This window comes from Hesperophylax consimilis, chromosome 19 (genome assembly GCF_061612785.1).
Source record: "Hesperophylax consimilis isolate HC1 chromosome 19, BYU_Hcon_1.0, whole genome shotgun sequence".
NCBI lineage: Eukaryota > Metazoa > Arthropoda > Insecta > Trichoptera > Limnephilidae > Hesperophylax > Hesperophylax consimilis.
In genome coordinates this window covers 33,569,624-33,594,413 of record NC_142854.1, presented here as the reverse complement: position 1 = coordinate 33,594,413, position 24,790 = coordinate 33,569,624, and the positions used below count along the sequence as shown (strand labels likewise).

Below are 24,790 nucleotides of genomic sequence, written 5' to 3'. Positions count from 1 at the left end.
GCTTTAACACTTTGATAATATCATTCATGTATATAATGAACAACAGTGGACCTAATACAGAACCCTGCGGAACGCCTTTATTAGTGTGATGTGGTTCAGATGTTATACCATCATATTTTGTTACTTGCGTTCTTTCTGATAGGTAATCAACGAACCATTTAGATTCTTTACCATTAATTCCAATATTACTTAATTTCTTGATTAATCTATCTCTGTCGATTGTTTCAAATGCTCGTTTTAAGTCTAGAAATACTGCAATAATTTTGCTTTTTTATCTCGAAAATTTTTCCACTCGTCTATTACATAATTAATAGCAGTTTCACAAGAACATTTTTTTCTAAAACCAGATTGTTGTCGAACTAATATCTGTTTGGCCTCAATGTATTCATTTAACTGTTCCTTTACAATGTATTCCAGTACTTGTTCATATTTGGGTAAACAATTGATGGGTCTAAAGTCGTCAAATTTTTTTGGGTTGTCAATTTTCGGAATAGGAGTTATTACAGATGTCTTCCAAGTTTTGGGAAATACTCCACTATTTAAAGATTCATTGATAATTTGGACCATCGATTCGCCAATAATATTTATAGAGTCTTTGAGTATATTTATTGTAATACCATCTGGGGATTCCTTAGACTTCATATTACTCAAAACTCTCTTTAAGTATGGTAAATCTATATTTTTAAACTTAAATTCTTCATCGGTGCATACAAGCTCGTCTATTTGGTTCTCAGGATGTTGTGGAATACTTTCAATTATAAGATCTATGCTCGAAATAAAATGCTCGTTAAATTTAGTCGCTATCTTCTCTACGTCTTCTTCAGTTCCATCTGGGAAATCAATTGACTTTACAACTTCTTTTTGTTTACCCTTAATAATTTCTTTTAGTGTTATCCAAAGTTTTCTTGGTTCATTCTGTTGTGATTCTAATTTTTGTTTATAAAAATCGCATTTATGTTGTTTAATTTGTTTGGAATAAATATTGCGAACTTTTTTGTATGCATTCCATTTTTCTTCTGATGGTTCCAATTTTGCCGCTTTATATGCATTATCTCTTTGTTGCTGAAGGTTGTGTAATGGTTTTGAATACCATTTATTCGTATTTTTAAACTGAACCCTTTTCAAAGGCATATTTTTATCGACTGCTGAAGTCAAAATATTGACGAACTTCTCGGCTTTGTCATGTAGGTCATTAGATTCGGTAACTTGGGAAATATTATTTTGTAGAGTTTCACAAAACATCGTTTGATTATATTTTCTTTTATCTCTATATGTAATTTCTCTTGATTCATTTTTAATTGTGGTCGTTTCAAATATTGTTAATATGTTTTCGTGGTCAGATATTTTTGGAGTATCCATAACATTAACATTCAAGTAAAAATGATTTGTTATGACTAAATCAATAATGCTTGCTGATGTATTTGAAATTCTAGTTGGTTTGGTCACAAGTTGTTTCAGTCCTAGATTATTCACTAACCTTTGAAGTCTATTACTGTAGGTATTCTTGACTTTCATGTCAATGTTAAAGTCACCGGTTACATAAAACATATCTTGATTTTTCATGTTTTTACTACACCAACTTTCGAAAAAATCTAAGAATTTTGAATGGCTTTGGTTTGGTGAGTGATATAATACAGCGTATGTTCCTTTAATAAAGTTTTTTCTTATTTGCACTGCCAGTATCCATGTATTTTTTTCATCAAACACTTCATTTGATATTATTTTAAAAGATATACTATTTTTAATAATCATTAGAACTCCTCCCGTATGCCGACTAAATGAATTGCATCTTACAGTTGAATACCCAATAAATGATACTTCAGAATCGTAAATATCACTAGTTATACATGTTTCACTTAACATTAAAATTTCTGGTTTCAATTCTTGTAATAAAACTTCAATTTCATTTACGTGGGCCAAAAGACTTGAAATATTTAAATAGTATATGTTTGCCTTTTTTTTTATCCTAAAAAATCAATTTTTCTCTTCTCCGATTCTATGTTTCTTTTGTAAATAGGACACTCCTTGCTCCATGCATGGTGATTCTCATTCAAATTTAATGAAAGTTTTTCATTTGTCAGTTTGCAATTAACACATTTGATTTTGTCAATATTTTCCTGACAGTCTGACGTATCATGTTCATTTGAGCATCTTCCGCATGATTTTTTATTTTTACAAACGCCTGCTTTATGTCTGTATCCGTTGCAATTGAAACATCTCAAAACTGAGAGATGATCGAAGACAGCACATCTATTCCATCCAATATTTATCTTCGCTTCCTCTAACATTTTTGAGTGTGTTTTTCCATCTACTTCTATGAATACAGTAAAGTTATTGAAAAATTATTATGTTATTGAAATACAGTAAAGTTATTAAATGAACTACAGGTAACACAAAACAAAGTAAACAAAAAGCAATTTCCGTCTCCTTAAATACAAAATAAATAATAAACACATACATACAAATACAGAATGCATTAAAACGTCCCAAATACATACACACTTTACACGGCAACAGTATTGGTTACGAGGTGGGCGACATATATAATTGCCTTTCAGACAAAATCAAAAACGAAATAGTGTAGGTACATTTAAAACAAAATTGTTCACTTTTATTCACAATAAGCAAACAATTGAAGTGAAAAATTACTGTTATTTAATCTGTTTACGTGTGAAGTAGTTTAAACATATTTATTTTAGTTATTTATAGTTAAATAAGTGAAAATGTATTTTTCTTTCTAAATGCGATGAAACTCAAACAGTGCTCCTCACGGGACCCGGAAACAAGCTCAAAGGAAAGAGGAAAAATGGCAAAAGCACAATGGACACATGGCGAGTGCTCGCGTAAACTATATATATAATGACTCCGCTTTGAAATAATCAAATACATCAACGAATGCAGACCTCCTCAAGGTACGCATTAAAGAAGTCCCTACCACCACACTCTTCCCAAACCCCCTTCAAAACGTTGCTCAACCTAAAGTTAGAAAGTTTCCCGTTTGCCTAGTGCACAGAAAAGGCGTTCTCGTGAGATGTCAGAATTATATCCTAAAACTAAAATAACATAATCCAGCAGAACAGCGAATTTTGTAGAATCTAATTGTAGGTATGAGCAATACGAGCAGATACGGCCTGAATCTAATTGTAGGTATGAGCAATACGAGCAGATACGGCCTGAATCTAATTGTAGGTATGAGCAATACGAGCAGATACGGCCTGAATCTAATTGTAGGTATGAGCAATACGAGCAGATACGGCCTGAATCTAATTGTAGGTATGAGCAATACGAGCAGATACGGCCTGAATCTAATTGTTGGTATGAGCAATACGAGCAGATACGGCCTGAAAATAAAATACACGAAGGTAACATAATCCAGCAGAAAAGCGTATTATGAAGAATCGAGATGTAGGTATGAACATGTTGATAGGCCTGTATGTAAAAAAAAACCCGCAGTTTTATTTGCAATTCAATTTTGGGTCTGTATAACAATAATTGTTATGTTCCAAAAAAAGATAACAAAATACCTGAATTCGTTTCGGTAATGGATTCCGGGATTTCTTTCTTCATTAAAGGATAGTCTATATCGATTTTCGTATATATCATAGCAACACTTTCTTCTACACTTGTGCCTGGTTCTAACTTGATTGCGGTGGAATTCATGATTTTAAGTAAGGATCTTGTAGTTCTGTTTTACTTTAACTTTAATGAGGATTTCTTGAGAATAGGGTTCATTGTTTCAGGTCAAGACGTACAAATTGATTAAAGGAAGAAAACCAAATGACATAACCAACAAAAAATGACAAGCATTCAACGGAAGTAGTTCCATAGATAATACGGAAAAGAAAATAATTTTTGGGATTATGGTGAAATCTAAGTGTTGCCATATCTTCAGTAATATTCAAGTATTTTTTTTGAAGAATTTTTTTACGCACGTACGTTTTATAGAATTCATTTGCAATTTTCGTCGGCGGCATTTATTTTGACTCGGGAGATATTTATCAATTTGTATTGATATTACAGGCGACTAATTATTGCTGATAATAATTTATAATACAAATAAATAAATAATGGAAAACAAATAATATGAGAATACAAAAAATTATAAAAAAATAATGTAAAAAACTTGCCCTAGAACCTTTCTTAAGTTTATTTTATTTCCAGAACTCTGACAAACTAGTTAAGTGCCTACTAACTAGTGATGTGCAGCACCGAAACATTTACATGTTTGACCCCCTTGAGGTGATTTTGCACAAAAACGGCGCTATACAAATCATCCAAATATTTATGTTCATTATTATTTTATTGAGAACGAAACATCAAAAGAATCGAGTGATTAATTGATGTAATCGCACGGGGTTCAGTAGCTGCGGACAGAGGCTGTTTGTTTTGTTCTCGGAAGATGGTGGGGGGGGGGGGGGATATAAATAATGTACATCCATAGGGCAGCATTTGGTAATAATGTACTTAATTAAATTGTAATAAATGGGAAAAACCAATGTTTTCATACTGACAATGATATTTTTATTGTTTACTCTGTATGACTTAGACTATATATTAGACTATGAATTAAAATAATAATATTTCAGTGAAATCAATAGTCGATAAAAGAAATACTATAATGTTTCGTCTCCACGGACATAAAAACCCAATATAAAATGAATATATCGGGCTGATGACCGAGGTCTTTAACAACATTTATTAAAATACGTATTAACTCAATCTAGTTCTTCATGTTTTTTTTCGTTTTTTCTCTGAAACGTTACTATATATTGAAATTATCGATTTATTTGATCAAACATCGATGATACTTGCACATAGATTCTAATACACATAGATTAAATCGTAAAAACGTCTCTTCTAGACAGTGATGCACTATTTCAAAAATAAATAAAAACATGTTTCTCGTAAGCTTTTTACTAAGCATTTAAATAAGAAAACAACGGTAGGTACCTGAGCATATTATCTATATTTTTTTATTAATAAACAGCTATTTCTTTTTAATAACAGGAAAAAACAATAAATCACCACACCAATAAAATCATTAAAAATATAAAATCGCTTAAGGCCCGTTTATAATAGGAATAAGCGGTAAGAATATGCCGTAAAGCCAATGGCCGTAGAAGTTGGAAGATCGGAAACCTGTGTATCCGTTTATAATAGATGGCAATAATCTCTTATTTTTTTCCATAACCGAAAAGATGGTCCAACTTTATCTTTTACGGTTACGGATTACAAAAAGCTGAGATATATACTGAGATTTATGTATTTTCGATCGATACTCTATTTATTTATATAATTATATATATATAGGTCCCACAACATTTATTGCGTCCGTGCGTAAATCCGTCTTTGGGCGTCCAGCACTTCTAGTTCTTTTTTTTAGATTGTTTTTGTGAATATTGCACTATGTTTTACTCACGATAATCGCTAATATCATATTTTTTTAATATTCATAATAATGCAGGTTTTGATGTTTATTACACTCTCATACATTTCTAGCGTCACGTACATACTCACGTCCGGGTGTATATTTTTTGTATATTGAAGGTTCCTTTTAATATAGGTTTCACATCCGTTCACTCTAATTTAATTATTACGTCTGCCGTATATTGCTGACTATTCTAATAAAGGTTTCACGTCCATACTGAATAATATATTCTTGCGTCCGAGTGTATATTATTTGTTTGTTACATGGCGTTTTGAAGGTCGATTTAATTTTTACGTCTTCCGTATATACGGCCCTTAAGACTCTTGGATTTGTTTTGAGAGTTTCAAAAGGTAAATTTAGGCCGTTGTTATGCCCCTTATATTATTAAACCCCTTAGGATTACATGACTTATTCTGATATGGGAGATATATTTCACCTTAAAAATAATCAATATAAATATTGTTTATTTTAATTCTTTTATATATCGAGACAAATAGACATCTATAATTTTTGCAATCTTTTCTTTATTTTGAATATCTACTTATGTGAGACTTCTTATCATTTTTACCAATGTATCTTATTTTATTATACGCTTTTGTTGTAACATTTTTTTTCATTCTATTTTGTTTTCTCTATTGTTTTAATTTTGAAGAATTTATAATAACTGCGATACTCAACTATTAAACTAGAATGTAAACGTCTTTTAGGTGTAATAAATAAATTAACAAATAAATAAACAACATAAAATATTTCTTACTTTTCTAGTGAAGTTTTCACGTTCATAGTGAATTAATTAATTAATTACAGCATCTGTGGTTGAGAGATAAGACTCTCGACTCGCAATCCGAAGCCCGTAATCTGACGGTCAAACCCGGCGTGCGCAAATAAATTTTTATTTGTTTGTGTTATTTCACAATTAATACATTAAACATAATATAAAGTGTGTTTGCAGCACGTTCCAGAGTGAAATATACTCTCAGTATCGCCCTGGTGTGAGACCACCATTCCGAATGGAAACGTTATTTCTAAGCTTTTGCCGTGTTTGGTGATCAGATATAAATAGCCAGGTACTTTTCTACATTTATCTTCCCCATCTTCTTCCCCTCCCCAATACCTTCACCCTAGTACTCAGATTGGGGATGCCACAGTCTCGCTGTTCCAGACGGGAGCGGTTGAGACTCTTGTGCGGTATATAAAAAATATATGTATATATATTTATGTTTTATTTTTTTGACATCCAGAAACATACCAGACCTGACAACAAACTGTCTATTGATAGTGAGAAGTTTTAATGAATATCTTGTTGCACCTTGTATACAAACGTACCTACTGGGCGCAGGCGTGCGACAATTTTTTTTACAACGATATCCTTAGTAAAAATGTATCATTTCATAACGCGCCAGTTCACTCCATTGCAGGGGGCGGTCGGACATTTTTAGGTCGGGATATCAATTTACCGTCCACTGTAAACCATCTTACAAAAATGTCCACCCGCGCAAGGCGCTTTTTAGTTCTGAGTGCTAAGTGGCAACGTTGTAAATGAACTGAATGTTGCCAAATCTGGGGTTTTGCTTCACCAAGAACTCAAACAATACATAAAAATGTACAAATTCGCCAACGGCCATGGGGACGCAATACTATCGACGAAATGCGTGGACGCAGCACGGCCGTCGTTATGAATACAAAATAATATCTACTCGTGATTGGTCACGAGGATACAATACCATCGACGCAGAACTTCTGTCGTTACGTATTCAATATAATAATATCTGTTTTTATATTTAACTTAATTAGTTCAACCTCAAATTGCAATATTTTAATTAATGAGTTAAACTTATTAATACCATTAAGTTCAATATAAAAATATTTTTTTTATTTTAATTTCTTAACATCTTTAGTGTTACAATATTTACAACATAATATTAAATAATATTTAAATCACTTTTCTGATAAGTAAGATGCTTGTGCTTAGGAGAGGACAACAATATATTTTTACATATTTATATTGCAAATATTATTACAAAAACTATTAATAACCTTACAAGAAAATACAATAAAAGTAATAAAAACAGGTTAGTTATAAATAATACCAAGGAATGATAAGCAGAAACATAATATGTGGAGTTTATTAAGCAGAATTGATTTGAAAGTACCTACACGGCACACACGCTCATGTAATCTAGTAAAATAAAAATGCTTGTCTTAGAAGAATATGTTCAAAATATGTATAATAACATTCTCTCTGATTCTATCTTCAATGTAACCAAAATAAATATAAAAACTTTATTAAAAATGTATTAAACGTGTACCAAACTGCATAAAATGTTATTATATTATGTAATGACATATATTATGTAGTATTACGTTATAATAATCTTCTGTTTTAATAATCTCCTGTTATAATAATCTCCAGTTAAAATAATCTCATGTTATAATAATCTCCCTCTTGAATAACGTTATATTTTTTACAAAATGAAACAATACTATATTTTAAACCACTTTATATTTATTTTATACAATATTTGGGTTCAATCCAAACCGGTCGACGAAATATAAATAAAAATAAAGTGGTTTAAAACAAAGTATTTGTTTCATTTTGTATAATGTCAAGCCACTAAGTGTTTGCTTTCTTCGATAAATTTAATATTTTTTAGTTTTTGTAAGTATAGTTTTTAATTTTTTACATACATAATAGAATAGAATATTGCGGAAATCTGCAATTGGTTTCTCAGTTAGGTAAATTACACGTGTATAAATGAACCACATTGTAAACTGTTGATTTCCCTGAAATAAAATAAATAAATAAATAATTTAAAACAATAAGAAAATTTATTAGGTGGTATTAGAGAATTTTAAATTGTTTTTTTTTGTAACTGTCATAATTTTCCTCAGATATATCCAGGAGTAATTTATTGAATAATTTTATACCGTTAAATAAATAATGATGTTTTGCTGTTGTAGTTCTAACTAGTGGTACGGTTAGTCCTCCAATATAAATAATTATTTAGCTTAAAATTAATAAATTAATTATGGAATATTATTTTTATCAAATAAATCTTTATGTAATTGAAGTTCTTAATGTACGAGTATTTTTGTCATAAATTTTTGTGAGAAGGGGAACCGGGAAACCTTGGAAAACATTTATTGTTGGATAGTTATATGGCTTTTTTAAATATGATTTTTATTAATATTTTTTGAATTGTCACAAGTGGACGTAGGTATGATTTATACGCACCCCCCCCCCCCCGCAAACCACGATTTCATATTGTAGTTAGTAGTGTAGAATGTGCAAGTGCAAAATAAATACCTTTAAGTATTTTTAATGATACAGTATTTCTAAGTCTAAAAAACATAAAGATGAGTTTTCTCATTCTGTCTACTGTGGAGTTTATTTGACTTTTCCATTTGATGTTATTATCGATAATTATTCCAAGATGTTCACACCCTAAGCACCCTGATCAAGTTTCTGAAGGAATCGCTAAGGTACCTGCTCACGCACTCCACACCTCCTTCCTTGACTGGACTATAAGGGTATATTAGAGCTATGTATTCGATTATATTAAATGGCTTATTATTTAGATTCATTAATTGACAAACAGTTTGCGTTACATATTGGTATTTCGTTAACATTGATATCAGTAAATTTTTCTTTAGCATAGACTACAATTCCACTACTTTTATTTTTGTGATAATTTGTGACATATTGTTTGTAGTTTGGAATACTTGGTATATTTTTATGTATTGCATGCAAGTGTGCCTCGGATAGTATTAAAAAATCTGGTTGTGGACATAATGTTAAATACATAGGTATACCAGAAGTTCGTCCATGTTTCAAATTATACTCCTTATGTTTAAGTGCAAGATTGTTAGTAGATTTATTATATTGTTCTAGATTTTAGTGCATTCGCTGTATGTTTCACATACGTATTCTTCTATATTTTGATTTTTTGTTGATTTAATTTAAGTTAAAGTTTTCATTGCATTTATGAAGGTGTGATAAAATATATAGTTATAATTCTATAAATATTTTAATAATAATCCTCACAATTTGTGTTACGATATTCTTGCTAGATTTCAATTCATATCATGAGGTTTTTATTTTATTCTATAAGATTTATTTTATATTCAGATAATATTCGGGAACTTATAAATTGTTTGTTTAATTGACAACAATATTTAATTTAAAATAAAACAATAACTTTGTAAACACCACTTTTATTTTTTATACTTTGTGCCGACCGGGTTTCGCTCCCAAAAAATTCGCTTTTTCTTTTAAAAAAAACAACAACGGACGCAATACTACCAACGTAATGCGTAAACGCATCACGATCGTCGTTATGCATTAAAAACTACGCAGGATGCTTCTTAGTTCTTAGTGTCAAGCGGCATCGTTGTAAATTAACCCAACGTTGCCAAATCTGATGATTTACTCAACCAAACGCTCAAATAATTTATAAAAATGTACTCGTGAATGGCCATGGGGACGCAGTACTATCGAAGTAATGCGTGGACGCAGCAAAATCGTCGTTATGCATTAAAAACCACGCAAGACGATTCTTAGTTCTGAGTATCAAGCGGCATCGTTGTAAATTAACCAAATGTTGCCAAATCTGATGATTTACTCAACCAAACGCTCAAATAATATTTGAGTATTTCTCAAAATAAATGTACGTAACGAAAATGTAGTTACGAAATAGTGTTACGAAATAGTCATAAGACGTAACTAAATAGTAAACATAAGGCTTGTTTACACAATGGCAAATTTTATTTTACTTTTTTTATTATTTATTCAATTTAATTAGTTGTCGTCTTTTTTAAATGTAAGTAATTATCCTTTACTTTTTATTTATTGTACATACTACAAACATACATAAACTCACGACCCAAATATTTGTATTTTGTTAAACCAAAGGGGTTTAAAAAAAAACAAGGGAGTATAAATAAATGTTTTTAATCAAATTATCAGCTCCCAAATTGAAGTACCTAACACAATATACAACAAATCTTAAGAAATTAAAGAACAGGCACTGTTTAAACTATTAAAAATTTAATAACATACAATTATTTAGTTTGAATCACTATCCATTAGCGTTTTATAAATTTCTTCCTCATCTTTATAATAATTGAAATCTTTCCGAGACAAATTTGGTCAGTTTTTCAGTCTTTGGTTTATCACTCTGCTTTGGCGCATGAATATAGTCATTTAGTGATAGAGATTTAGAGATAAGGCCCTTACAAACCACTTTCTTTTTTGTATGTATATTTTCCAGTTTTTCGTTTTTAAGATAGTCACTCCACATGGTTTATCTTTGATTTTGTTAGAATCTTCATTTTCACTATTCATATTTTCAATATCAGCGTTATTTTCTATGGCATTATTATTTACTATTATAACATCTTCGATTTATTATATAATCCAGTTTCAATGGGAATAGCATCATTATTAGTCTTAGTTTGTTTATGCAATAATATTTTCAGAATATTCACTTGCCTTTTCATCCGATTACAGCACTGTCTTAAATTCTTATTTCGACTTTTTAATCGAGTATTTTCTTCAGTCAGCTTTTGTAGTCTTTCCTTTAGGATTTTTTTATTATTTTTTCTACGTTCAAATGTATTATTGTCTTGTGTCGTAGGATTAGCCTTTTTCTTTCTTTCAGCTCTTTTATCATTGGCTTGTCTCCACTTTGCCCGTAGCTCTTCTTTTTCTTCTTCTGTAAGAATTTCTTTTTTTATTTTTGATATTTTCTATAACTTTTGTTAAATGTTTAATTCGGATTTCCTCATATTTATTTGTATTTTCCTTTTTCAGTCTTTCTCTGTAAGCGTTTTGCCTTTTGGCATTGGTTTTTGGGGGCATTCCTAAAAAAAATTATGCTGTAGTTATGGTTTTATCAGAGTAAATAAAAATAAACTTATATTTAAATAAGCTTTTATAAAAAACTTAAGGCACTTATAAATATTGTATAGATCGCCTGTAGAACGGATAGTGTGTATGAGTGCCTCAAGCTTATTTAAAATAAAACCAGTATTGGACGGCTCAGCTTGATCTTCAAGTACTTGTCATTATGTATAATGCCATATAATCGCGATGATAAAACATACAAGTCCGACGACACCTGTTCTGCCATTGACCATCAGGAATTTCCAGCATCCTATGTATTACAACCTACCTACTTTCCAGCGCCATCAACAGATCTGCTCTATGGTATAATAAATTTTATTTTTTTCCTATTATATCTAAATACATATGTATATTTGTGCATTGTGCATAATATATTACATTATTACTAAACTTACATAAGACTTTCATAAAAATGCTAGACACACTTACAATATACTTACTTTTCTTAATCACGTTGTAACTGTGTACACTCAGCTTTACATTGAACTTTTTCGTTACGTTACGAAATTCATAACAAACGTTACGAAATTGTAATAAGAATTTATGTTATAAAAAGTCAATGGTTTGATAAAATTTAAAAGTGTTAATATGTAAGCTTAGCAATGTTCGTACCGCACATGTTACAAAAAGATAAGTAGAAAAAGACTTACCGTTTTGTGAAAAAAGGCTAAAATATTTTCTGTTACGAAATAGTGGTCCCACTAAAGAAACACGTTATTACTGATTTTAACAATTAATGTTATGGCGGAGAAGTCAGACCAACAATTAATCAGAAAGAGGCTAGTGTTTCCCATGTTAAATTTTACAAATGGGTTAAAAAATTACGGTGGAAGTACTAATAAAACGTAACTAAAGAGTAGTTACTAAAAAGTAAATGGTGATGTCTCACTTTGTTTTTTGTGCATAAATTATTAATTTATTATGAAACCCCATAGAAAATTACCCTTTTACAGAAACTACATTTAATCAAGACCCTAAAACATACAAAAAATCACATATTATAACGTTATTATCGCATTTTATGAAGTATAAACAAATGAGGTGGGTAGGGTGGCAATTTTATTTTGTATGGAAGGTAAAAATCGATATTTTTTAAAAAATTAAAATATTTGTGAATTAATACGATTGTAATGTTTATTTTTCGATATTTTAAAGCCTAATATTTATTCTACAAAATGGTGCATATTTTTTTTGTATGATTAATTAAAAACATGTGAAATTTTTGAACTGTTTGTAGGCACACTTTATTTTTCCAAAATGTACACTTTTTTTGAGAAATACTCATTTAACAATGTACTCCAAATGGCCACGAGGACGCAGTACTATCGACGTAATGCGTAGACGCAGCAAGACCGTCGTTATGTATTTATAATAATATTTCAACATGATCGGCCAGGGGGACGCAATACTATCAAAGTTATGCGTGGATGCAGCATGACCGTCGTTGTATATTCAAAATAATATCTACTCGTGATCGTTCACTGGGACGCAATACTATCGACGTGATGCATGGAAGCATCATGATTGTCATTATGAGTTAAAAATAGTATATCCTCATGAGCAGCTACGGGGACGCAGTACTATCGACGTAATGCGTGGACGCAGCACGACCGTCGTTATGTATATAAAATAATATCTACTCGTAATCGGTCTTGAGGACGCAATAATAACGATGTAATGCATGGAAGCATCATGATTGTCATTATGAGTTAAAAATAGTATATTCTCATGAGCGGCTACGGGGACGCAGTACTATCGACGTAATGCGTGGACGCAGCACGACCGTCGTTATGTATATAAAATAATATCTACTCGTAATCGGTCTTGAGGACGCAATACTAACGATGTAATGCGTAGACGCAGCATGATCGTCGTTATGTATCGAAAATTATATTACTTCGTGGACGCGGCAAGATCGTAGAAATGAATAAAAACATACACTGCTCGATATATACATCGTGTAGCGAACCTGTCGGCAAAATGTCAAACGTTCAATATTCGTTTCCAGACATTCTGAGACATTTTTTGCTTCCACAAAAAATTTTGCCATACGATTCTACATGGGGTAAGCATCGTTCTGGCCAATTTTGAGGTCAAAACATTGCAGCGTCCGTATATCGGACGCTGTAAGTCGGTGGACGCTGCAATGCTATGGAGTTTTTAGGGGTCGGACGCAACAAATGTAGCGGGATATATATATATATATTTATATTTATTTATGTATATATATACGCCTAAAAAGGCTTTTACATAAAAGTGATACATGATGCAGTACAATAAGAGAATATGTATTATACAGGAGATATTGACAGTAAATAGATGTAATCCATTTTAAAGAAGGAAAAAAAATAACATAAAGTAGAAAATAAATTACAACAACATTACATATAAAACAAATCATTAAAACTAATTTACCAAAGCTACTCTAATTTGTAGGATTCAACAAAGTGTTGATGTAGATTATGCTTAATTCTATATATGGAGTCAATAAATAAATCAATAACACCCCCATACTTGTTGCCCAGATCATGCATCCTATTGGTCAGTGAGTGTGTCTGATAGTTGGTCGAGTATGTATTACAGAAGAATGTTATATTTTGCCTTGTATTCCTTGTCGGCACATGTAGTTTAATAGTGGCAAGGATGGCAGGACTATCAATTTAGTTGTTAATGACTCTGTGTAAAACAACCAGGTCTGAAATAATTCTCCTGTCAGACAGTGTTATTAGATGCAATTGATTCATCAAACTGACATAATTAATGTAATCAATAGGAATTCCGAGCTTAAAATTTACATACTTAAGAAATTTGTGCTGAACTCTTTCTATATTAGTGGAGTGAACTTTATATAAAGGGGACCAAATAGGTGAATTATACTCCAATTGACTTCTGACTAATGAAGTATAGAGGGTTCTCATACAATCTATGGACTTAAAATCGGTTAAAGTTCTGCAAAGGAAGCCAAGCATCTTTAAAGCCTTATTAGGTATATAGTTGATGTGTTCAATGAATGACAAGTTTTCAACGAATATTTCACCCAAGTCACGAATATGTGATACTGGTATTAATTTAATATTATTTAATGTATATTCATATAATATATTTTAACGAGTTTTGGAAAATCGTATTACTTGACATTTCTGAATGTTCAAAAATAAAGCATTTTGTTCACACCATTGATGAGGTTGTTCTAAATTACTCTGTAAAATTTGACAATCGGATATATTTTGTATTCTTTTATATATTTTTAAGTCGTCAGCAAATAGCAGAACTTCTACATCATTAAATTGGTCAACAATGTCATTGATGAATAATAAGAAAAATATTGGGCCGAGGTGGGACCCTTGAGGAACCCCACTTGTGGCCTCGAATATATAAGATTGTACAGAATTAATCTTAACACTAAGCACCCTATGGCTAAGATAACTAACAATCCAACTCAATAATTTACCTTTGATGCCCAACGATCGAAGTTTATAAATAACTATGTGATGTCGAACCTTATCAAAAGCTTTACTAAAGTCAGTGTATATACTGTCCACTTGTTGTTTGGGACCCAGAGATTCAGATATGTAATTTTCATAAATCATTAAATTACTTAAGGTAGAGCGACCTGTGATGAAGCCATGTTGGTTAGGAACAATAATGTTGTTGATAGGTTTTACAATGATATCTAGGACTAATTTTTCAAAAACTTTCGGTAAAGCAGACATTATACAAATTGGTCTATAGTTTGATATATCGCTTTTATCTCCTTTTTTATGAATAGGGGTTAAATAACTCTTTTTCCACTGAGCTGAAAAAGAACCAGAACTTAAAGAATTGTTAAAGAGTTTATAAAGAGGATATATCAGACTACTAACACAGGTTTTGAAAAATATTGGAGGAATACCATCCGGTCCAGCAGATTTATTGCTATCTAATTCTTTTATGACTTTTTCTATAGATTCTTTTTTGATGAAACATTGGCTTAGATTTAATACCTCTTCCACTGAAATATCGGTAATCGTATTGACACGAATATCTGTGTCGTAAACACTTTTAAATGAATCAGCAAATAGATTGACTATACCTTCGATACTGTCGGCACATTTTTCTTTTAAGTACATGCTATTGGGAAATCCACAATCATTTTTTTGTTGACTTTTAGAAAAACTCCATAATTTTTTAACATTTTGGTGTACCTCTTTTTCAATTAGGCTTACATAATAATTTCTCCAAAGCTGACTATTCTAACATGAATCAATATCTTGCAAATGAAGACTGGTCATTTCTTCACCATAATAATACTATTAACTATAATCTTGAATTATTTTACAAAATTATTAATAAGGCCATTGAAAGCTTTGTACCACTTTCACACTTCAAGGAAGCGAAGTTCCCAAAATGGTTCAGTGGCGAGCTAATTAACCTAGTTATCTGTAAAAAAATTGCACACAAAAACTTTAAAGAATCGAACTCTCTTATCGACTACAAGATATTTCACAACTATAGAACTCAATGTAAAAAACTATCAAGAAATTCATATTTCAATCATATAAATGGAATCGAAAACTCTATACCTTCTAATATACAAAACTTTTTCACTCACGTTAACTCTCTTAGAAAAAACAAACAAGGTTTACCCCTTTCAATGCACTTCAAAGAAAAGAGTAGTACTGACATGAATGTAAAAGTTAACTATTTTGCTGATTATTTTAAAAGCGTCTATGACGAAGATATCCTAGACAATTATATACCACCTTCGTCGCTTAATGAGAGCATACATATCCCTGCGATACACATCAACTTAAACGACGTTATAAGTAAAATCAAATCCTTAGACAAAAACAAAAAGGATGGACCTGATAATGTACATCCCAATATCCTGATAAATTGCATTACTTCACTGGCTGAGCCGATTTTTCTATTGTTTAATCAATCCCTTGACACAGGGTGCTTCCCTGATATTTGGAAACGTTGTTATCTAACTCCTATATTTAAAAAGGGTAATAAAAGTGATGTTACTAACTATAGAACAATATGTAAGCTATCTGTAATTCCTAAACTTTTTGAAAAACTATTACTTGATAAAATTTCACCATGTATTAACCATCTCATTGTTCCGAATCAACACGGATTTTTGTCAGGTAGATCAACTCTGACAAATCTATCGTTATATGAAAACTATATATCAAACGCATTAGCTAACAGAACTCAAGTCGATTCAATATATACGGACTTTATCAAGGCCTTTGACAAAGTATGCCATAAAATTCTCCTGATCAAACTACGTAAGCTCGGTATTGACGGAAAACTTTTAGAATGGTTTGCTAGCTATCTAACTAATAGAGTTTTACTTGTAAAAATCAATTTGTTCATTTCCAATCAATTTATAGCTACCAGTGGTGTACCACAGGGGTCTCATTTAGGCCCAATATTATTTTTACTGTTCATAAATGATATTGTAAATATATTTGATGAAGATATTAATACGTTACTTTTCGCAGATGATTTAAAAATATTTAAAATAATCAAAAGCGCTGAAGATTGTATCTGTCTACAAAATAATTTGAACAGGTTAATTAATTGGTGTTCTCTTAACACACTCCATCTGAATATAAATAAGTGTTATTCAATTAAATTTTACAGAATAAATCAACCAATTATTCATTCATATAAACTCAATAACTCAATCCTTCTCTGTCGAAGAAATTAATGACCTGGGGATAACTTTCGACTCTAAATTAAACTTTATATCGCATATAAATAATATTAATAATAAAGGAATGAAAATGCTAGGCTTCATTCTTCGAAATTCCAGAGGTTTCAAGAATATTTCAACATTAAAAATTTTGTATACATCCCTGGTTCGTAGTCAAGTCGAATATAACTCCTCGATCTGGTCCCCCCACTACAAATTACATTCAGATTCAATTGAAAAAATTCAACATAAATTCCTAAGACACATTAATTTTAAACTCGGTATTCCCATTGAAAATATAAATTATAATTACTTGATGAAAAATCTAAATTTATTAAAACTCTCAGATCGAAGAATTATATCCGACTTAATATTTATGTTCAAAATTGTAAATGGTAGTATAGGCAGTCCTGATTTAATTAACCTCATTGAATTTCATATACCCACGAGAGCTACTCGTTCTAAAATTTTGTTTAAATGCAACAATATCAGGACTGAGTATTCCAAACACTCGCTTGTACCTAGGTTGCATGAAGTTAGTAATAGATACGCAGATGTGGCAGATCTATTTAACTGCACGCAAGGTAGGTACAAGAGGGCTATGCTATCAAATCTTTTCAATCAATATTAATTTTATCTAATTCTACCTTATTTGCACTATAGAAACTTATGTACTTGTATCTCTTGTTTACTTACTTACTTACTCTCTAATGTCATTTCACAATCAAATGCCACAAATATTTGTAATTCTTTTTTAAAAATATTTCTACGATTTTAACTGTGACATGTTATCATTGTTTATGGTATATTTATACCGTTGATATTAAATAAATAAATAATCACTATGGCATTTTATTGATAATTCTTTACACTGCTTACGTAATTTAGTAAAAGTTATGTAATCATTAGGATTTCTGGTATGTTTATATATTCTATGGATATGTTTTTTATAATTAATATGTTTTTTTAATTCTCTCGTAAACCATTTGGGATAGTTAGATGGTGTGAAGTTGACCCTAGGAACAAAGCGCTCTATCGAGGTATTTAAAATTGAGTAAAATTGTTCTAATTGATTATTTAAATTATTTTCGTTGTCTAAAAATGACCAATCTACCGAGGTAAGGTACTCATTAATATTATGGTATTCGGCTTTGGAGAAATTATACGATGTGGTAGTTAGGTTTGGAGATCTTCCAGACATATTTGTTATGATAATATCTAATGGTGGATGGTGTTTATCTAGAGGAAATAATAATTCGTCAGATTTCTCAACCACTATTTTCGAATCACTTGAAAACACTAAATCTAACATTCGATTATTAGAATTAGACACATTGTTTGATTGAGTTAGTCCTAGGAATATGGATATATCACGAATTTCACTGGATTTAGCGCACTGTAATTCAACTTCGTTTGTGGCAGCTCCGATGTCATCTTGGCTGGTCCAGTTCGGCAGATTATAATCACCAGCAATTATGAATTTTGCTTTCGGATATTTGAATTTCAGCATTTCTATGTCCTCATTGTGGTTTTTATATATTTGCAAATCCGATGCAGGTGGGATGTAGACACAACCTATAATAATTTTACTATAAGGTATGTTGAGCATTACAAAAGTGTGTTCAACATTTGTGTGCTTGACCGGTAGTCTACAGGATGAGATATTTTTAGACACACATAACATCACGCCTCCTCCGTTAGACTTTTTGCTTGAATTAGGACTTCGATCAAGGCGATAGATAGTATATTGATTTAGGCCTAATTCTGACGAGCCGATATCTGCATTTAACCATGTTTCAGTTAAAAATAAAATGTCATATGAGAAGGTGGGTGAATTCCTTTTAAGTTGTTGCAATTTCGTACGGATTCCTCGAACATTTTGATAATATCCATTGATTCTTAAGAGTGTGTTATGTTTGTTTATCAGTTTTTTGCGTGGCTTTTGATAATTTTAGGAATTCCATTAAAATCTATGGTATCTATTATTTGACAAGAGTGGTTAATTTATGTATTTGACAATCGAACAATAATATTTGTGTTGTAGAAGTCCTAACAATTTATAGAAATTGGTCTTTGACATTCTTGTATATTTCTTATTGATCGTTGTCTACCGTCGCCATGTCTTTAAACAAATTATGGAAATGTCCTGTTTTCTTCCTTTATGGTTAATGGGACGCACACTCCAACGTCGTTTTTTTTATTTATTTTTTATTTTTCCTTATTTATTATATTTTTCGTCAACTGTGTGTCTCCTATTGCAGCGTATGCTAGCCCCAGAATTGACAAAAACATTCTACATGCAACAATATCTGATGAATCCATCGTTTCAATATATATTTAGATAAAACAATATTACTTTTATAAGATGGAGGAAGAATATACTCTCGGTTGACAGTTGACATAGACAAGTGACAGCCGCATAGTCACTTCTATGGAAGTATTCTATTCTATTCCTATTTCTATTATAAACGACGATCTAAAATATTACGGATAACGGATTACGGCACCGGCCTATTCTTACCGCTTATTCCTATTATAAACGGGCCTTAAGCCCCCAGGTGTAGTTTATTTATGTATGTTTCATATACGTTTTCCCAGGTTTCAATCAAGGAGTTTAAATGTGAATGTACGAGGCAAAACTATAGACCTTTTTTAATTTTATTTGGTAACAGATATGATTACTGGCTAAGTACGCTTATTAGGGGGGTGATTATTTTATTTATAATATTTTGAATATGCTGTTTAAATGTAAGATGTTTATCAATGCACATCCCAAGATATTTCTCCAGTATCAGGATTTGCAAGTTGTTATATTTAATTAAAAGATTAAACGACGAGCAATGATTATACGGGTTTAGCTTAAAATTATGTATCCTGTTTTTTTTTAACATTCATAGTTAAAATATTTGATGGGAGGCAACTGTTATTTTTTTCTAGTACACTTCTGACAGGCGTCCCGTGACAGCTTTATATTTAATTATGTCAGATATTAGTTTCGTTACAAAAAATCATCATTGTAATATCTTCAGGGCAAATCAATAACACAGTGGAAGATTTAAAATGGCAACACTGAGATTTTATCACAAACTCGAAGATTATTTTCTGCAGTATCTATGGGTAACTTTTTCCGAATCCTTGCTGTCATCTTTTGATGGTTATGTGATTTGGCTTTATTATTTTCACCATTTTGTTGACCTTCGACAAACGCAATCTATTCTTCTCCCAAGAAATACATCAATCTCCTTAAAGTAAAACAGAAATACCAGATCCTTACTTAAAATATGGATTCCACCGCCATCAAGTTAGAACCTGGCACAAGTGCAGAAGAGAGTGTTGCTGTGATATTCGATATAGACTTTCCTTTTATCAAAAAAGAATGTCCGGAATCCATTAACGAAAACAATTCAGGTATTTTTTTGTCTTTTTTGTACATAACTGTAATACATTCACAAATTTTAATCATATTTGCTTGGCTGTATAGACATGCTCATACCTACATATCGATCCTTCATACGCAATTCTGCTTGTTTGTGTTACCTTTATGATTTTTATGTGATACGCGAAACTTTACGACAGCGCCCATTAATGTGCAGTGTGCAGACAAGTGAACTATCGAACCCTTAATCTGGGTGACCGTGAGATATTAATACAGTAACTCAAAAAACTTTATTTGGGTTTTCGATGATATTTTGCTACTATATAACCCCGTTTATTGGTTCCAATTTATTATTTATAATAATAATGTTTGGATCATACCTATAGCGCTGAGAAAAATTTCCTCGATTGCGCTTCAATTTAACCACTCGAACGAGAGTGTTTTCCTTGTTTTCGGTTTATTAATATCATACCTCCATTTGTACGGAAACATAAATATAAACTCCTTACTGCAGGTTACTGCCAATGAATCCATTTGAATTTTACTGCTAATCCTATATTTTTAGGTTTTATAAAAAATAACATGTTAAAAATCGTTAAATTTATAATTAACTTTAATTCATATAAATCGCCATCCTTAATATGGGTAGCCATCGTTCGAGCGGTTAATTTCTATATAATAACCTAGTCATATCAGTAAAACTTATTAGCAAGTATTTTCTCCTAACAGGTAGAATGGGTTTACCGGAAACTTCAACGCAAGGGATTGTCACCATCGAAGCAAGTGAAATTTCTTATTCTAAAAGTACTATTGAGGATCCTGGTATTAGAAAGGAAACCTTTGAGCCCTCTGAAAGAATTCACCAAACGACGGGTAAGCCAAATTTCCTTGATGTATTTTTTTATAAACTCGCATAACCAGTACTCTGCAAATGAAGGTACGTCCGCATGAATTGGCGCACACGAGAAAATTTACTTGCGAGCAACAGGGTGATCCGTTTGACACTTTCCCACCACAGACGTCAGGTGGGAATGCTGTCTTTGTACGTTGAATTTTCTAATTAATGTGTTATTTTTAATTTTTGAAATAACTTAAAGAGTAAAACCTCAAATATTCACCCCAGAGAAGTAAAAAGATGTCTCATATATTATTCGTCCATGACACTATCCAGATTGAATTTAGTTCGAGAAGAGTCTTGCAATCATACATAAAAAGATAGCAGCCTACATAAATGTGCGTTAAGAAAAATGATGATATTGTTGGTACTTCTTTGTCGAAGTATGGTACGGTTTAAAATATTACCGAAGGAAATAGGGTCGGATTAGTTCACTGGTAGAGCAGCGCCCCGACAAGGCTAAGGTCCTATGGTCAATTACAAAAATGTTTTGATTTTATTTTTTTATATTTCTATTTCGAAAAAGGTCAAAAAGTCCCCAAATCTTTCTTTGAAGTATATTTATTTTTTGCATTTTTTTTTGTACCCGATAATGCTAAGCTATTGCAAGAAGCAGGAGCTTGGTTAAATAATTTTATGTTATCAAACAATAACTTCAAAATAGCATACCGACGACGATGATTTTTTATGCCATACCCATGATGTCGAGATATATCTATTTTGTTATTTCAGGTAGCATTTATGTGGAGACTGTACCCATCAAGACAGAACCGGGACCCCAAGCAGAAGATGGCGGGATTCCTTATATGGAAATAGAGATAGACCTGCCAGATGTTAAAAAGGAATGTCTAGCGCACTCTAAAAGTGTTATCCAGACTGCAGGTAAAATCGATGTTCAATTGTTTGCATTCGTTAAATTTTTCATAATTCATCGTAAATACATATTTATACTTATCGAGCTTTATCCGTTGTACTTTTCAGACTTGATAACGGACCTGAATAAGCAACTTGGAAAAAACATCTTTTCATGTCCCGTCTGCAACTATTCATGTTCTCAAAGGGGAAAATTAAAACTTCACATACGTACACACACTGGAGAAAAACCTTTTTCATGTTCTTACTGTAGCTATTCATGTTCTCAAAATCAATATTTAAAACGTCACATGCTTAACCATACCAGAGAAAAATCTTTTTCTTGTTCCATCTGCAGCTATTCGTGTTCTCAATCGGGATATTTAAAAAGTCACATGCTTACCCATACTGGAGAAAAACCTTATTCATGTTCATACTGCAAGTATTCATGTTCTCGAAGGGGAAATTTAAAACTTCACATACTTACCCACAATGTAGAAAAACCTTTATCATGTTTTACTGTAGCTATTCATGTTCTCGAAATCAATATTTAAAACGTCACATGCTTACTCACACTGGAGAAAAAGCTTATTCATGTTCAGACTGCAGCTATTCATGTTCTCAAAAAGTATATTTAAAACTGCACATGCGTAACCATACTGGAGAAAAACCTTTTTCGTGTTCCATCTGCAGCTATTCGTGTTCTCAATCGGGACATTTAAAAAGTCACATGCTTACCCATACTGGAGAAAAACCTTTTTCGTGTTCCATCTGCAGCTATTCGTGTTCTCAATCGGGACATTTAAAAAGTCACATGCTTACCCATTCTGGAGAAAAACCTTATTCATGTCCCTACTGCAACTACTCATGTTCTCGAAAAGTACATTTAAAACGGCACATGCTTAACCATACCGGAGAAAAACCTTTTTCATGTTCCATCTGCAGTTATTCGTGTTCTCAATCGGGAAATTTAAAAAGTCACATGCTTACCCATACTGGAGAAAAACCTTTTTCATGTTCTTACTGTAGCTATTCATGTTCCCAAAATCAATATTTAAAACGTCACATGCTTACTCACACTGGAGAAAAACCTTATTCATGTTCAGACTGCAGCTATTCATGTTCTCGAAAGCAATATTTAAAACGTCACCTGCTTAACCATACCGGAGAAAAACCTTTTTCGTGTTCCATCTGCAGCTATTCGTGTTATCAATCGGGACATTTAAAAAGTCACATGCTTACCCATACTGGAGAAAACCCTTATTCATGTTCATACTGCAAGTATTCATGTTCTCGAAGGGGAACTTTTAAACTTCACATACTTAACCACACTGGAGAAAAACCTTTATCATGTTCTTACTGTAGCTATTCATGTTCTCAAAATCAATATTTAAAACGTCACATGCTTACTCACACTGGAGAAAAACCTTATTCATGTTCAGACTGCAGCTATTCATGTTCTCAAAAAGTATCTTTAAAACGGCACATGCGTTACCATACCGGAGAAAAACCTTTTTCGTATTCCATCTGCAGCTGTTCGTGTTCTCAATTGGGACATTTAAAAAGTCACATGCTTACCCATACTGGAGAAAAACCTTTTTCGTGTTCCATCTGCAGCTATTCGTGTTCTCAATCGGGAAATTTAAAAAGTCACATGCTTACCCATACTGGAGAAAAACCTTATTCATGTTCGTACTGCAGCTATTTATGTTCTCAAAGAGGAACTTTAAAACTTCACGAGCTGACCCATTCTGGAAAAAAACCTTATTCGTGTTCCTATTGCAACTATTCATCTTCTCAAAAGGGAAATTTGAAACAACACATGCTTTTCCATACTGGAGAAAAACGTTTTTCGTGTTTCGTCTGCAGTTATTCGTTTTCTCAAAAGGGAAATTTAAAACGTCATATTCTTACCCACACTGGAGAAAAAGCTTAAACCTGTTTGTTTTGTAGTTTTTCATGTTTTCAAAAGGCGACTTTAAAACTTCACATGCTTACCCATACTGGAGAAAATCCGATTTCATGTTCTAATTGCAACTATTCATGTTCACGAAAGGAATATTTAAAAAAATCACTTGCTTACTCACAAAAATAAACAGCCTTTCGTGTGATTCATTTGCTTCCAAACCTTTCAACGTAAGAACTTAAATCTCAACATACGAATTTATGTTTAGTTAATGAAGGACGCGTAAAAACCGTATAACTAATTCATTTCGGAGTTATGAGACGCATTCCGTAGGAAAGAAATGCATATTCAGAAATAAATCAACTAAGAATTTGTTTGTACTAATATTAGTTTCGTTACTAAAACTTCTTCTTTCTTATATCTTATCAATAATACTGTGGAAGATTTAAAATTGCTACACTGAGATCTCATCACAAAATCGAAAATTATTTTCTGCAGTCTTGTTTTTTAACTTCGTTATTTATCCTCTCCACCTAATAACAACTAAACCTTGACTTACGCAAGCTGTAAACGTTTTTATCTCGATTTTCAATAACTATTTACGTACCAAAGCAATTTTTTATGAATGTTATAACTGTCAATACTCTGTATCTGTTTCACACATTTAATAAATTGATAAATTACCACAAATTGATCTTTTTTATTCTTCATTACATTACATTACCCGCCAAACTACCAAATGTTC

At 31.7% G+C, this 24,790-nt stretch overlaps 3 protein-coding genes across 3 annotated transcripts in view; 2 read left to right on the top strand and 1 right to left on the bottom strand.

The window, feature by feature from the left end:
• LOC149415182 (uncharacterized) overlaps positions 1–24,790 on the bottom strand; it is a 141,674-nt gene that overhangs the window by 12,353 nt on the left and 104,531 nt on the right. The gene's annotated exons all lie outside the window — the stretch shown is intronic.
• On the top strand, positions 20,163–22,526 carry LOC149415186 (uncharacterized). Its single transcript, XM_089643353.1, has 5 exons — positions 20,163–20,424; positions 21,122–21,265; positions 22,020–22,169; positions 22,269–22,409; positions 22,498–22,526. The coding sequence occupies exons 1-5, from the start codon at positions 20,298–20,300 to the stop codon at positions 22,524–22,526; spliced, it is 591 nt and encodes a 196-aa protein (XP_089499479.1). The 5' UTR covers positions 20,163–20,297.
• On the top strand, positions 22,954–24,612 carry LOC149415185 (uncharacterized). Its single transcript, XM_089643352.1, has one exon. It carries the CDS (start codon positions 22,954–22,956, stop codon positions 24,073–24,075), a length of 1,122 nt encoding a protein of 373 aa, XP_089499478.1. The 3' UTR covers positions 24,076–24,612.

Excerpts from the sequence above, each read along its gene's own strand:
- LOC149415185 (XM_089643352.1), top strand. The coding sequence starts at position 22,954 with ATGCTTACCCATTCTGGAGAAAAACCTTATTCATGTCCCTACTGCAAC.
- LOC149415186 (XM_089643353.1), top strand. The coding sequence starts at position 20,298 with ATGGATTCCACCGCCATCAAGTTAGAACCTGGCACAAGTGCAGAAGAG. Across the intron at positions 20,425-21,121 it reads CATTAACGAAAACAATTCAG|GTAGAATGGGTTTACCGGAA; the intron begins GTATTTTTTTGT and ends TTCTCCTAACAG. Across the intron at positions 21,266-22,019 it reads AAGAATTCACCAAACGACGG|GTAGCATTTATGTGGAGACT; the intron begins GTAAGCCAAATT and ends TTGTTATTTCAG.